This window comes from Arachis stenosperma, chromosome 5 (assembly GCF_014773155.1).
Source record: "Arachis stenosperma cultivar V10309 chromosome 5, arast.V10309.gnm1.PFL2, whole genome shotgun sequence".
Taxonomy (NCBI): Eukaryota; Viridiplantae; Streptophyta; class Magnoliopsida; order Fabales; family Fabaceae; genus Arachis; species Arachis stenosperma.
Genome location: NC_080381.1, coordinates 132,388,015 through 132,404,990, shown reverse-complemented (window position 1 = coordinate 132,404,990; position 16,976 = coordinate 132,388,015). Strand labels below are relative to the sequence as shown.

Genomic DNA, 16,976 nt, shown 5'->3' with positions numbered 1-16,976 from the left:
CATAATTCCTATAATCGGATCTTCTTGTGAGAAAATTTGCTAAATTTTTCATGAAATGAAAATTCATGTGTGGATAGTGATTTCATGCAATCCTCTGACCATTTAGTGTTATATGTGATGAACCAAAAGGAATCCAATGTGATTAGATTGTTTGAAATTGTGAGATTTAAGGCATTGGAGAATGTCCTATAATACTGTTACAATTATCGTAACTTGGTGATCATGATTCTGTAACTCTAGCATAATTCCAATAACCAACTTCTCTTTTTAGAAAATGTATTGAATTTTGTGAAATAAAAATTCATGTGTGGGTTGTAATTTCATGGATTTTTCACACCATTTAGTGTTATCCATGATGAGCCAAAAGAGTTCTAGTGTGGTCAAATAGATGAAAATTGTGAGGTTGAAGACACTGGAGAATGTCTTGTAATACTAGCACAATTTGTATAACTTGCTGATCACGGCTTTAAAACTCTGGCATAATTTCTATAAGAGATTTTCCTTGTGAGAAAATTCTTTGAGATTTGGTTTAATTACTCTATTAGTATCTATAGTTTTGCGAAATTTTTAATTAGATCCCTATACTTTTTTCCTTTTAATCGAGTCCTTACACCAATTTTTTTAATTGAGTTTCTACACTTTTTTTTCTTTTATTTGGGTTCTTACACCATTTTTTTTAATTGGGTCCCTATACAATTAAACCAATTACTGTTAAGAGGGACCTAATTAAAAAAAAAATTTGGTGCAGTGGCTCAATTAAAAAGAAAAAACGTATAGGGATCTAATTGAAAATTTTGCAAAACTATAAGAACCAACAGAATAATTAAACCTTGAGATTTTTATCAATTAAAAATCCAAGCTTGGATATGGATTTCTTAAAAGTGATATGACCATTTGATATTATCCATAACATGTCACAAGAGATATAGTGTGGTTGGATTGTTGAAAATTGTAAGATTGAAGAGTTTGAAAATATAGTGTAATTATGGCATAATCCTTGTAATCTATAGATGAAGATCCTGTAAGTCTAGTTTAATTTCTGCAATTAGAATTCCTTTGTAAGGAAATTCCTTGAAATCATCACCAGTCATCACCATTTTCTCATTTCAGTCCATTTTCAATTCTCAAGTTTCAATATTCCAAGAATATAGTGCCTGGCATACTCTCCTTTAATATCCATTAAGTTCATCATAACTATCATCAATTCTTAATTCCACAAGTTACCATCCATTCACAAGTTCTCAATCCATTGCAAATAAAACACTTCGCTAGTTCACCCACAACTTCAGAAATCTAAGTTGCCGTCTTCTAAACTCATATAGAAAATTACCAATTTAGCTCACTAACCCATCTCTATTAGTCTTAAAATCTAATTACTAGTTAGCAATCTTAAACAGTAGATAAAGAAGTTTGGAAAACTAGAAAACCCTTTAAAAGTGAAGAAAAATCATTTTTCAGCAAAACAGGGTGTATGCATACGCATGTATTATGTATGCATACGCATACATACATTTTGTCCCATTTCGCGTACGCATGTATGCGTACGCATAGGTGACAAACAGAATGGCATATATGCGTATGAGGGGTATGCGTACGCATGCATTCTCAGACTTAGAAAATTTTGCAAAGTTGCATAAATCAGTTTTAAACCCCAAACTTTAAACATTCATAAATTCCTCTACAAAAATTCATTTTCATCAAATTTTATATCAATTTAAAGATCATTGAATGAACTTTAATTTAAGATAAATTTTAACTAATTTCAAAAACTGAGGCTCAAGTTATGATCCGTAAAAAAGTTCACCAAAAATTAAGTTTTACACAAAAATATCAAAGTTCTCAAATTTCCAAATTCCATAACCAAAACAAACCAAAAGTCCAAAACATACCCAAACATCATAAAACACTACCACACACTGCACCTTACTGTTCTATTGTACTTCCATCACTTCCACACCTAATTCACTCAACCTTCCCACCATAAATCAACACAAATACATAATTCCCAACCTAAGATCTCAATCATCAATAATTTGTACAATTCACTCATCATAAACATCATTCATCACTTCCGATCATAAATCCTCATAATTATCATTATTCAATCTCAATATCTATAATCAACACCATGAACATAAATATCACCAATACTCATCATATTATTATCATAACTCATATATCACACATTCTAACACTCCATATCATACTTCTCAGCATCAAACATAAATTCACATATAATTAATCATACACAATCCTCATTCAATCCTATCTTAGGGTCAATTAGCCTAAGTGTCTAGAAACATTACATATTACATAAAGAAAATCAAAATTATACCTTGGCCAATTTCTAAAATGCACCAAACACCAAAACGAAGCCACCAAACTTGATCCAAAGCCTCAAACCAACTCCAACTCCAATAAAACCAAAACTCAATCTAACATCACATAACATATAAACATCAAACCTAGGATTCACAAAAACAACTAAACACAAGGATTTAGTGAGACCTAACCTTACCCAAAGAGATTAGGGACAAAATCCAACATATTCCAATGCTAGATCACCCCTAAACAAACAAAATCACAAAATCTACTCAAGAACTAGAACAAAAAATACAGAACTGTTTGGGATGGAAACTGGAGCATAGATTTCAAAAATCTTACCACTTTGTTTAAATAGAAATGAAGAGCTCAGCGAGACCTTCATGTGACCGCAAACTGCTCGTCAATCGGAGCTCCATAACTCAAGTTATGGTTACCGGAAAGTGGATGTGAATAGTGACCAAACCCTTTTGCTCTCTTCTCTCTCAAACTGCACCCCCTTCATTGTTTTAGGGAAAAAATGAGCTGAAAACTCATTAAATATACATATATATTGGGCCTTGGACCTAGTTTGGATCCGATCTAACCCGTTAGCATTTTAAGTCTGTTTGGCCTACTTTGGACCAAAACTTTTAAGATTAGTGTCCGATTTTCAATTCTAAATTATTTTTGTCCTTTCAAAACAATAATTCAATTTTCAAAATCTTATTTTCCAAAATACGCGGTACTGGATAGACTAGAGCCGGTACTACCGGCTTAAGCGCCAGTACGCATTTTTACAAAAACTTTTCAAAAAAGATACAATTTTCAATTTTAGAAAAATTCATTGAAATCAAATTTCACATTTTATTTTTAATTTAAAACTTCTAAATTTTGAATCTACTCCGGGCACTTAAGATTTATTATTTTATTTGTTTAAACTGTCGCAAAATGCGTATTACCACATATTGCAATGTTTTCTTTAGTAATAACCATCTGGGTATAATCTAGTTAAGTAAACACTACTATCTTAAACTACATATGTTTAAATCATTGTTACTTATACTCGTAACACTTTTTCTACATTTGTTTTACCTAAAAAAATTCACAAGTTAAATAAGCTATATATGTTAACTCATGTGAACAAATTTACCAATTAGATTTTCTTGTTTACTCTATTGACATTTAAATTTGCATTCAAACATGGATGTAAAAGAAGAAAATAAAATCATACTCTAAACTAATTAAAAATCAAACAATTTCTAAAAATAATAATTATAAATATTTTCTATAAAATATTAAAAATAATAATTAAAATTATTTTGCTACAAATTATTAAAAATTCAAAATTTTATAATTTTACCAAAATTATAATTTTAAATTATAATTTTTTTATTTTAATGATTTGTTGAACATTTATTAAAATAAAAAGTTTAAAGTTTTTTTTAATAACAATCTTAATTTGTATTCTTAGATATAAGAATTCATAATAATTAAATTCAAAATTAATTAATGTTTTATCAAAATTAAATACTAAATAGAATAAAAATATTTTTATACGAAAATTAATCAATTATCTGCATATTATCGTGGTTAATAGATTCAATAATGCTAACTGACCAACAAAATATAATATTTTTGGAAAATATTTCACTAATTTTAAATATTAAAGATTAAATTCTAAATCTTAATAAATATTTTTAGAAAATATGTGATTTTTAATAATTTATAAAAAATATTTTTAATTATTATTTTTTTTATTTATGATTGAATGTACTCTTTATTGAATTCATTATGGATATTATTAAATGTACTCTTTATTGTACTCTTTATATACGCTTGGATCATATATAAATAGATGTAAATTAATTCGATCTACTATGGTCCAAAATTAATTCGAAGCAGACCCATTCGAATTACTAGGGACGTCGTAGCTACATAATTCGAATCACCCTGATTCGAACTACCCTAAGACTCCATACAAACATAATTCAAATTGGACAAATTCGAATTACAAGCATGCATTACTACTAATTCGAATTAGTATTGGTTTATCTAATTCGAATGAGACTGATTCAAATTACATAAGAATATAAGAATATGCTTTTGGGAGATCCTAGTAATATTTTTCAATTTGGTAGAATTGTGTAATTTGGTCCTCCATTTGATTTAATTGTGCATTTTACCCAATATATAAGATGCCTATAATAACTATGATCAGATATAAAGTATGCAACAAAAAATTGTGTGGCAATCAAATGTGTTCATATGATATATATAATTATTAGCGCTATATACATCGAAGAGACATTTGACTTGGTGGTAACATGACATTGTTAAGGGGGAAATCCTTTCCAGCATAGTTTTCATCCTTTGTTTTCATCTTTCTCTATGAGTAACTAATTTCTTTTTGTTAAGGGTTAAAAGTTTTGTTTACTTTTTCATGGATTATTATTCTAAGTATTTTATTTTATTTTAAAGTATGCATTAATCTATTTTCAAGATTGAGTTTTCGTTCTTCATTCTTTAAAGGTTAGAAGTATTGAAATCTATTCTAATTCTGTTTTAGATTCTGTTATTACTTTGAAAATTTTAATATCAGAATTAGCTTGAATATTTTTTCTCATGACTTTTTAACTTAACTAAAAATAGTATTTTAAAGAGTGTGTGGCTTTTTCATTCTCATAATTCTTAACTGTTTAGGACTAGTTTTGAATATGTGACATATAATTTGAACTAGAACTATTTTTTTATTATTATTTGAATTTAAATCAGAATTGTGCTAAACCTCTTTTCTTAATTAGTTGACCAATGAATTGGCGATTAGTTAATTAAAGAGAAATTAAATTAATAAGAAATTAAAATTCAATTATATATAATTTTTTGTGGAAAGATCTCTGCATGCATTAAAATAGATAATCATACGTATTAACATTCCCAACCATTGCTTTCTCTCAATCAAGTACATGTTAATTTCTACCTTCACAATCATTCAATTATTCAAGATTCATTCAAATCCCAAAACAATTAAAAGTTCCTATTGCGGTGTTTCTTCCGAATTTTCTTAAGGAAGAGCTAATAAAAGATGACTTTGCCTATGACACTTCCGAATTTCAAACACAAGAAACTTCTATTAACGAGTAAGTTGCATATAAAATTTTTTCTATTAGATTTAATGGTATAGGATAATAATTTGGGGTCATTATTGAACTCTTTTATGTTTAATGCAGCAACCCTCCTGAACTGCAACAGCAACCGTGCCAAGAAGCTCCGGCGGTAGATCAATCGAAAGAACAAGCACACATTGATAGGTATGTTTTACTGCTTATTCAGATCTAGGTAAATTTCGGTTCATTACATGTTCTATTTGTGGTTCATCAGAATCCAAAAATCAATTACTTTCTATTTGTTACAGTTGTCCTCCAGAACTCAAAAAGCAGGTGGGAGAGGAATCTTCCCCGAGGAAGGCGGAGCCAGAACCTCCGTTGAATGTGTAAGTTTTAATTAATATCATTTTGTTAAATTTCGTCTTATATGGTACTGCTTTTTCCTTATTGCTTGAAACTTTCCTCTGTCGTCTTGCAGTGCAGCTCGTCTTAGACAATGGGAAGATGATGTACCTTCCTTCAGCTATGGGATAAGTCCCCTAGCATCTCAACCAAGTCCCTCTTCTTAAATGACAGTGACTCAACCAAGTCAATCCTCTCAGCCGACAGCGTCACAGCTTGAAATCCTGGCAGAGGCAGTGGTAGATACTGGGGTAACGGCGGCATTGAAATTTGCTGAAGCAACAAGTGCCGAGCCGAGCTTCACAGCCGCTGAAGTTTACAAAACTCTGGAAAAAGAGAAAGAAATCACGGAGGAGTTGAAGGAGAAGTGTTATCATTGGATGACACATGTGAAAGAAACCAAAGATAGTACCAACAAATATGACCCCATATTTGTCTTGAAGCATCAAGCGAATTTTGAGGCAGTTAGACATCATTTCATGTCTCTAATGCCCGAAGAACATGTGAAAAGCACGGTAAATCTTTTCCTATTGCATTAACATTAATAATTTTTCTAAAGACTTATATACTGCTAATCCTGTAAATTTTCTTTCCGTAGGTGGTCAATGCACATTGCATGATTTTCAACGACATAAAATGTCCCCGGTTTAACAAAGATATATAATGTGTTCCAATGGATATTGTGGTAAGCCAAATTTTTTATTCCCTGCTGATTGAATGTTTATCACATTTTATTCAGCACATGAATTGCATTTGGTTCAACGGAGTTGGTCAAGTTGATTCATTTGATTATCAAGTGTTCAGTTGAGTCATTTTGCATGCAAAAATATTTTTCTTGATGATTGAATGTTTATCACGTTTTATTCAATACATGAATGGAGTTTTGTTCAGTGGAGTTGGTCAAGTTGATTCATTTGATTGTCAAGTGTTCAGTTGAGTCCTTTTGCATGCAGTAATATTTTTTCTTGATGATTGAATGTGATCACATTTTATTCAGTACATGAATGGTGTTCGGTTCATTGATTCACTTGATTGTTCAGTTGAGTTCTTTTGCATGCAGAAAAATTTTTCTTGATGATTAAATAATTTGGTTTATTTTTTATTTAACTGAGATTCATTTTGCAAATGTTTATGTTGGGGACCCATGGCAAGAATTACATTAATCCAAAGACTAACAAGGCCTACCGGATGGATGTCGATCAATATGCACACTACTGCCAGTTTTTTGACAAAAGAAAACTCGCATCACATCCATTTATAAGTTGTGATTTCTAAAACTTCTTTGATAATTCTCTCGTTTGCTATCGTTTGGACTGAGATATTCTATCATTTTTCCAAACTTCAGCTATTTGTGCTTATTTGCAATGGAGGGCACTGGTGATTCTGGATTGCCGATGTCCAGAAAAAGAAATTCTATGTGCTTGACCCTGTGAACAAGAAGATAGATGAAATACCTGATTTGAGAATTAAACTGAACAAATTTGTTGTAAGTTATTTAAATATTTTCCTTGTTGATTCAATGTTTATGACGTTTTATTCAAGTTATGATTTGTGTTCAGTTCAGTGGAGTTGTTGATTTTGATTCACCTATTTTAATTCACTTTTTTTTATCACTTTCAGGGATTAATAGTCTCCCAGATGAGGGTTTACGCTGGGGTAGAACCCTTAATGGAGGACGGAGAAGGAGAAGAAGCAGAGTATATCAGGCTGAATGGTCAACATACAAGGTAAAAATCTTTCTTTGTTATAGTGCTATTTTTAATGTGTTTTATTTTGTATACTATTAATCATATTTTACTTAATTCTTGCTTAGCTATGATTGTGCGATATACGTCATGAAATGGCTTGAAATAATCGATCATCGAAAGATCAAAAGCGAGAAGAGTATTAATATAAATCTTGGACACAAGTAAGTTGTTTCTAAATTCATAAAATTCTTTCATTTCTTATTTAAGTTAGGTTCATTTCTTATGTAACTAATTCCTTTCAATTGAAATGTAGCAAGAGATTGATGCCTTCAGGCTTGAATATGGTCCAAATATTCTGTTGTACAAACTGAACAAAATCAGACACCAAGTGATTCAGGTATCTGAGTAATAAGACTCCCGAAGCCATCTGCTGTCCTCTCTAGCCCTTATTGTAAATTCACGTCTGGAGATACATATTGTAAATAGGATATACTTTGTTTGACTAGTTGTAATTAAAACTATGTTTAAAAAAGCAAACACTGCTTCTTTCAATGTATATATGTGAATATTAATGTAAATTGTAATGTATATATCTAATGTTAATGTTAATGTATATATCTAATGTTAATATTTATATCTGATTCAAGATGCATTAGTGGTGCACAAAATTGTGATCTCAATGGCGCCAATAACTTGGTACGCATAATTGTAATCTCAATTCTTTCTCACAACTTCGCATAACTAACCAGCAAGTGCACTAGGTCGTCCAAGTAATACCTTACGCGAGTAAGGGTCGATCCCACGGAGATTGTCGACTTAAAGCAAGCTATGGTCATCTTGTAAATCTCAGTCAGGCATATTCAAATGGTTATATAGTTTTGATAATTAAAAAATAAATAAACATAAAATAAAGATAGATATACTTATATAATTCATTGGTGAGAATTTCAGATAAGCGTATGGAGATGCATTATTCCTTCTGAATCTCTGCTTTCCTACTGTCTTCATCCAATCCTTCATACTCCTTTCTATGGAAAGCTATATGTTCAGGTATCATCGTTGTCAATGGCTACCTCATGTCCTCTCAGTGAAAATGGTCCAGCTATGGGTTACGTAGGGTTAATCATCTGTCGGTTCTCACTTGTGTTGGAATAGGATCCATTGATCATTTTGCGTCTGTCACTACGCCCAACAGTCATGAGTTTGAAGCTCATCACAGTTATCCCATCCCAGATCCTACTCGAAATACCACAGACAAGGTTTAGACTTTCCGGATCTCAAGAATGCTGCCAATTGGTTCTAGCTTATACCACGAAGACTCTGATCTCAAGGAATTGAAGGCTCTGTTGTCAGGAGAGGCAATCAAACGCATGGATAAGGAATCCAAGAGATACACACTCAAGCTATTACAGATAGAACGGAAGTGGTTGTCAGGTATGCATTTATAGGTGAGAATGATGATGGGTGTCACGGATCATCACATTCATCAAGTTGAAGTGCGAGTGAATATCTTAGAATAGGAATAAGCTTGAATTGAATAGAAGAACAATAATACTTTGCATTAATACTCGAGGAACAGCAGAGCTCCACACCTTAATCTATGGGGTGTAGAAATCCACCGTTGAAAATACATAAGTGATGAAGGTCCAGGCATGGCCGTGAGGACAGCCCCCAATGTCTAAGGACTAAAAATGATCCAAAGATGATCTAAGGATAATCCAAAGATGTTCCAAAAGATGTTCCAAACGATGTGAGTACAATAGTAAAAAGTTATATTTATACTAAACTAGTTACTAGGGTTACAGAAATAAGTAAATGAGGCAGAAATCCACTTCCGGGGCTCACTAAGTATGTGCTTGGGCTGAGCATTGAAGCTTTCACGTGTAGAGACTTCTCTTAGAGTTAAACGCCAGTTTGCAGCCTGTTTTTGGCATTTAACTCTAGCTTGTAACCTGTTTCTGGCATTTAATGCCAGAATAGGGCAGGAAGTTGGAGTTTGAACGCCAGTTTGTGTCGTCAAAATTCGAGCAAAGTATGGACTATTATATATTGCTGGAAAGTCCTGGATGTCTACTTTCCAACGCAATTAAGAGCGCGCCATTTGGGTTTTTTAGCTCCAAAAATTCCATTTCGAGTGCAGGGAGGTCAGAATCCAACAGCATCAGCAGTCCTTTTTCAGCCTCTGAATCAGATTTTTGTTCAGGTCCCTCAATTTCAGCCAGAAAATACCTGAAATCACAGAAAAACACACAAACTCATAGTAAAGTCCAAAAATATGAATTTTGCTTAAAAACTAATAAAAATATACTAAAAAGTAGCTAGATCCTACTAAAAACTACCTAAAAACAATGCCAAAAAGCGTATAAATTATCTGCTCATCAATTAGTCCTTGTCCTGTTAGTCTGAGATGTTAATGTATATATCTGTTGGAACTGTCTGGATGCTGTTTTGTTCTAGGTTGACAGTGAATGGAATCACGGTGTTTATCAAACATTAAGAGCCCCAAATAAACAAATGAACCGAAATTAATACACAGGGTGAACCAAAAAAGTGCATACATCAATATAGCAGAGAGATAATTTGAAACAAAATGTATATATCAGTATTCAGTTTCAGAAACACCTGAACTCTCTGACATAGCACAATAAATTGACTATTCAATAAACAAAAAAGTGACTATTGAATAAAGAATTTCACAAAAGCTAATATCGAAAACAAAAAAGTGACTATTCAATAAAGACTAACAGTAGTAAAAAATTAACCCTCCTATAACTTCAGTGAATTGAAATTTTCTCATAGATGAAAGAAAAATTATGTTAATAAAAACTGAAACTCCTATAATCCTCTCCGGGTTAATTCATATCTGGTGCATTGTAAAAGCTGGAGCTTGACTGAATCATTGATCCGCCGTCTAAAAAGTTCAACTGCAAAAAGAGAAAATAAATCATATATTAGCAAAATGCACAAATGAATGTTTGCCTAAGCCTAATCTCAATATTACCTTGCTTGGAGACAGCTTTTCTTTTTCTTCGTGGCGTTTGAAATCTTTTTTCCAGGTTTGATCCCAATCTATTCTTAGGCCGGCCTCTTGTTCTAACACGTGGCGGGCTTTGAAGGTCGTTCACAACGCACAACGTCGCTTCTTCGTGGGATAACAAACTTTTTTCTTTGCTCTCTTTTTATATTCTTGCATCTCGGCCATCACATTGTCAAACGCCCGGTGCAGAATTTTGGTCAACTCCTCGGACTCTGACGCAAATTCGCATATATTGTGCGACCGAAACACCAAATCATCGAATCTCTTGCTTCTCGGCTCCAGTAGAGGCTCGTCTTGGCTGCTCCTGATGTGTGTGTGCCTCCTCTTTATGTTCTTGCTCCAGCGCTCCAGTATGTATTTCGGTGCCACGTTATCTACTCGCTCGAAGCTTAGGACGCTCAGAGAATGACGGCACAATATGCCCCTTGACTCGAACAGTAAGTGCTGGCACTTTACCTCTTGTGATGCTGTGTCGTAGGTTACAAAAAACTTGTTGAATGTGTAGTTAGAAACCTGCTCCATTACTTCGTATGTTGTGAAACCTAGGGTGGAATTCTTTGATCTTGTGATGCAATTCACCTTTCCTCTGAATTGTCCTTGAACTTCTCGTTGGTATACATGTGCTGAAACTATGCCTCTATTGATGATTTTATTGCGCACGATATCACGGTGTGAAAATCTGCAGCGTCAAATTCTCTTTCTTTGCTCTCTGCTTGTTAGGCAATTGTCGTATTGTTTCACGAATTGACTAAAGGAGCTGTTGCGTGTGCTGAACTTGTTGCAAAATGCATGCATGCTCTTGCTTCTTTGTGTATTTCTCATCCTAGCCCAAAAGTGGTGATCCAGTTAAACTGGAATCCATATATGCCGATCCTCGTACAGCTCTGCAGAATGAACCGAACAAATGAGCTGTGTTAAACCAAAATATGTGTGTGTTTTGACCTAAGAAGTAACGACATGAAAATAATTCGAATTAAAACCTTGGTTACCTGAGAGCCACTTGTTGCCTCCGAGGCCATACTTTGTGAGGAAATCATTCTAGTTTTTGTTGAATGCGTCTTATGTGAATGAGTCCCAAACGACATGGCTCATCTCTTGTTCGATTTCTTCTTGTCACTTGTAGTCGTTTAGTTTGTTTGGGATCTTCCTCATGATGTGCCAGATGTACCACCGATGAGTTTTTGTTGGCATGCACATCTCGATGGCCCTTTGCATCGATGCACATTGGTCGGTAAGAATGCCTTTTGGTGCCTTCCCTCCCATGCAACAGAGCCAACACTCGAATAGCCATTTGAATGATTGGATGTCCTCATTTTTCATCAGGGCACATTCGAGAAGTGTCGACTGACCGTGGTGATTCACGCCAACAAAAGAACAAAAAAATCAGATTGTACTTGCATAAATAGATACTCTCACAATGTGATGAACCGAAATGTGTGGATTTAGTGAATGTAAAGACTTACTTTGCGTGAACCAAATACCTGTTTGTGTTGTAGGCGGTGTCGAATGAAACCACATCTCCAAAATATTCACATGCAGCCCTGCTTTTTTCATTGGCCTGGAATGCATTTTTGATGGAGTGATCGCTTTCGAGGTTGAGCTCAAAAAATAAATTTTGGTTCTTCTCTTTCATTCTTAGTAGGTACTTGCTGAATTCTTCGGCATCGTCTTGTTTGGATACATTCTGTACTTCCCTTGTGATGTAATTTCTCATGTCTTTTTCTATAAAACTTAGTTTTCGGTGACTTTCGACTACTGCTACAAATGATTGGTAAGTTTTTTTTGGTCTGATTCTAACTTCCTCATTGGTTTCGATGGTGCGACGCAAGAACATGCTTAGCTCCCTGTGTTGTTTGAGCATCTCTTTCCAGTCTGGATAGCAAGGGTGTGAGTGATTCAGAACGACTTTGGAAATTATCCAGAGACCGATATCCTTCAATATGTGTAGGTAGATCCTGGCTGGACAGTTTATGCCAGCTGAGGGATTTGTCTTTAGAGTAGGAGATATCTTGAATTTCCACCTCCCCTCTCTACTGCATACGATTAGTTGATTCTTAATCACGTCTCCCTTCCGAGTCGGGTTCCTTATTTTGGTAGAAAAACTGGAAAGTTTGAAATAATCTTTGTAGAACTTTCTGCCTTCTTCTAGTGTCTTAGAAAATCATCCCGACCTTTGGGACAAATCGTTCATTCACAACACACCTGGTCTGCAGAATGAATCGAACATATTATTATGGTGAAACAATTGTGTAGAATTAAATGAATGGAATATTATCCATTATATAAATTCATTATCAAATAACTTTCTGTATAATGAACTGAACACGTCATTATGATGAAACAATTGTATAGTACTAAATGAATGGAACATTATCTATTATATAAAATCAAATTTAAACAGCTTTCTGCATAATGAACCGAACACGTGCTCATGGTGAAACAATTGTAGACTACTAAATGAACAGAACATTATCCATTATATAAAATCAAATTCAAACAACTTTCTGCAAAATGAACTGAACACGTTATTAAGGTGAAACAATTGTATAATACTGAATGAATGAAACATTATCCATGATATAAAATCAAATTTAAAACACATGTGTCTACAATTTAGAGATTATCAATTCAATTCAATTCAGAACACATGCGTACCTTCAATTCGATTCAATTCAATTTAACAATTATATTCCATTCAATTCGATTCAAAAAATAATCTAAACTTTGTCCTCTTGATTTGTTTTAGAAAAATAATCTAAAATGCTCTCATTCAACTGATTTGAAGTTGAATCATTCATTATTTTGATAGAATATTGAAATCTAAAATCGAAGAAGAAAACAAAGAAGAATAGGAAGAAGAAAGACGAGCAACAGAGAAGAACAACGAGTAAAAGAGAAGAAAAAAAGAAGAAGAACGATGAGCAGTAGAGATTGCAGATCCAAAAATTACAATACAAATCGTTGACGTTAAAGAAGAGAAGAAGAAGAAGAATACTTACGTTGAAGAAGAGGTTTACGTAAATCTATTACGTTGATAGGAGGGAGAGGAGGTGCGCGTGTATTTCACGTAACTTGGGGGGAGGGAGAAGGCGCGTTAACAAAAAATGCTTGGATGACTTGATTAGATTTTTTATATGAATGTGGAACATTATTGGAGTAATTAAGCCTTTTTTTTTAAGAACAACACGTTATGAAACAAATTTTTTCTTTGTTTTAATAAAAGTACTAAAAAATGTTCTCAAATAGCCTTATAATTTTATAAAAGTACCTTTTTAATTAAAAAATCAACGCACTATTTTTAATAATTATCCAAATTAGTTTTGAGAGTTTTAAAATTGGATATTTTAATCTCTCATATTTTAATACACAAAATAGCTCCTAACGTTTATTTCTATTAGACAATATAATTCTCTCCGTTAATTACTAACAGTAACTACTGATATGAAATGTTAACTCACACATATAAATAAATCAATTCTTATGATAAAATACAAAATAATTTCTAAAAATTTTAAAATATCTCAAAATAGTTACTAAAATTTTTTTAAAATTTTAAATAGCCCTTTCGAATTATGTATATATAATTATTTCTAAATTAATAAATTTTAATTTTTAACATTTCGGCCTATTTATCTCAAATTTAATTATTTATATACAAAAAATATTTATGTATTTTCAAAATAAATTATAAATTAATTTTAGAAAGGCACTATTTCATAAAAGGATAATTTAAAATAAATGAATCCATATTTATTTTTGACCATGCAAGATATTAATTTAATTTAATTTATAGGTATCATATTTTATGATCATTTTTTTAATGATGAATAAGAGAATAAGCTAGTGTTGTTTGAAGAGATAGCAGAATTTTTATTTAACATAAACATAATTTTTTTCACATAAACATTTGAAAATATTTGTGCAAATGTTTATGAAGGCAACACTTTAAAACTTATATGTAATGCGAACCAAGTCATCTATAAAGACAAATTTGTAAGTTTTGGTTAACCATAAAGTAATGTAAATAATTTACAAAAATACAAAATTCTATTGTAAAGCTCCTAATACTATGTAACACTTGAAGAAGAAATGTCTTGGCAAATTTAAGTATTCTATTCATGTTGAATAGAAAGTTTTGGAATTCAATGTTTGTAATGCTACACAAAATAAGCTTGCAATTAAAATTGTTTGTAGTAACACAGTTAGTAATTATGTCAAGAAAAAATAGATTTTTTATTTAGAAATATTTTTTAAATTTATTTATTGTCAATATCTTAGAAATTTAGATATATAAATATTGTCATTCATAATTTAATAATCTCTTAAATTTAATTATTATTATTATAATTTTTACTTTATACATTACCTCAATGCAGGTATTATAGATTAATAATTAAATAATATTACTTTTTATAATATTTTAGTATTAATAAAATTATTTTTTAATATATATTTTTTATTTTTTATATTATTTATTTATTATATATTTTTCAACAATATTTTATTATTCTAATTAACAAAAATATTATATGATGTTAATTTTTGAAAAAAATTAAAAACATTAGAAAGAACTATTTTAAAATTTTTAAAATTTTCAAGAATCGTTTTAAGATTTCTTTTTTATTTTTTTAGAGATTGTTTTATACTTACTCCAAGAATTAATTTGTCCAGTTCACATATGTGAACACTTAACAATTTATGTAGGAATTAATGTTTCACCTCAACGGTCACTTCTAATGGCTAACGGAGGGAACTATTTTACATATTTTGAAACATGAAAAAGTATCCTATTTTAAAAATCATGACCGATTTGGGTTTTTTTTTTCACTTTTTTGTTGCTGAAAATTAACGCAACTGAAACTCACTTAATTAGATAGCAGATTTGTCTTGAAATCTTCCCATGGTACATCTTTTTGCAGGTACACTATATTGTTAGGGTCGAAAGGCCCTTTGATTCTATCTATGGTCTTTATCACTGCCCTTTCTGGTAGAATGCTTCTAGTTAAATCTGGGGAGGTACTGTAGCTCAAGCTTGAAGAAAGGCCCTGAAATGTAATTATATATTGTAACTAAATTATATTTGCCTTGACAAAGCAATTATATTGTAGCCAATAAAACAAAATTTGGTATTAAAAGGAAAAGAGAGCTATGTAGATTGGTCCTAATTATTATTTATGATCTTTTTTAACCCAAAATAGCAACTTGGGAGGGGGATATATAAGAGGGGAAGAGGACCCTAGATACAAATAAGAAAATCACTAGGCTGTGAGTTCATCACAACATTTTTTTACTCTAGGTCACAGTTTTGACCATAGATAATTAGATATAACAAACTATGACCTTTGATCTATGGTAGTATATTTTGAGCAAAAGTCATGATTTTTAACTGTGGCTGATACTATACCATAATTTAATAGCCACAGTTTCATAGGCAAAAGTCACGGTCCTTTTTTATAAAGTAAAAAACGTGACTATAGATTAAACGCAACTATATTAAATTTATACTAAAAGTAATTACTAGTATAAAATATACATTAAAAATGAGTTAAATATAATAATTGAGTTTACGGTTAATTTTAATATATAAATAATATTTTTGAATTAAAAGGTCACGTTTATGACTATGATCTTAGCCGTTCTATGGTCACGTTTAATTGCATTTGTTTACTATTATTAATGATAGAGCTGATGTATTGCTATTGGTAGTTAATATAATAATCATATAATAACAATCCAAATCTAAATGTGAAGCAAATAAACAATCGACCTTGAAGATGAGCACATCTACTTCCTCTTGGTCCACAATGGCATGAACAAAGAGTACTTCATCTCTTGCTGATTGACTGTACAACTCCAACATTGCAATTTCCTTATTGTGCCCATATTCATCATCATCAATATCCCCATCTTGATATCGAACCTGCCTTCTTGCTGCACATGAAAGACTCGAACCTCTTCTGTGGTTCAAATCCAAAATTCTGAGGGGACATGACAAGTTGACATCGTGTGTAGTAATGTCCTTTAGAGAACATGGTATGGAAAATGGAAATAATAGAATCATCCCCGAAAGTTTGGATACCATGGGAACTGCTGCAGGATGCATGTTGCATATAATAAATATAGGAGATGTATGTTTAATTCTGTGAAATTAGAGGCCAATAAATATACGGGAGTTAAGGATAAGGCTAGGATGGGTCTGAATTCAATCATAGCAAGTTCGCCACGCCAGTTTGGGCTCTAAACAAATGTTCTTATTGGTAGCATCTTTAAAGGGGAACATAAAACGTTTTTTGTTGTGGAGTAACTGAGTTTTCTTCTTACCAAAAAAAATTAAAAAACCTGAGTTTTCTTAGCTTCTCCTAACATTTTTTTTTAAATAATTTATTTCTTCCTTGTTTTTTAAAAATTTAAAATTTAGTACGTAAAATTTAAAATTTAAAA

The 16,976-nt window shown here is 31.8% G+C and overlaps 1 protein-coding gene across 2 annotated transcripts; it reads right to left on the bottom strand.

Moving 5' to 3' along the window:
• Positions 1 to 12,563: 12,563 nt before the first annotated feature.
• On the bottom strand, positions 12,564 to 16,742 carry LOC130982874 (uncharacterized). 2 transcript variants are annotated; one of them, XM_057907001.1, is made up of 3 exons: positions 16,303 to 16,742; positions 15,401 to 15,580; positions 12,564 to 12,742 (listed from the first exon to the last, which is right to left on the bottom strand). In XM_057907001.1, exons 1-2 carry the CDS (start codon positions 16,636 to 16,638, stop codon positions 15,401 to 15,403), a joined length of 516 nt encoding a protein of 171 aa, XP_057762984.1. In that variant the 5' UTR covers positions 16,639 to 16,742; the 3' UTR covers positions 12,564 to 12,742. The 2 variants fall into 2 exon arrangements, with proteins under 2 accessions (XP_057762984.1, XP_057762983.1); XM_057907000.1 differs by lacking the exon at positions 12,564 to 12,742 and having other exon boundaries at positions 15,381 to 15,580; positions 16,303 to 16,740.
• Positions 16,743 to 16,976: the final 234 nt, after the last annotated feature.

Bases quoted from the DNA above. Each gene is read 5' to 3' on its own strand.
- LOC130982874 (XM_057907001.1), bottom strand. From the start codon at position 16,638: ATGCATCCTGCAGCAGTTCCCATGGTATCCAAACTTTCGGGGATGATT. The intron at 15,581-16,302 runs GTCGATTGTTTA...ATTACATTTCAG, and splicing joins TAGATGTGCTCATCTTCAAG to GGCCTTTCTTCAAGCTTGAG.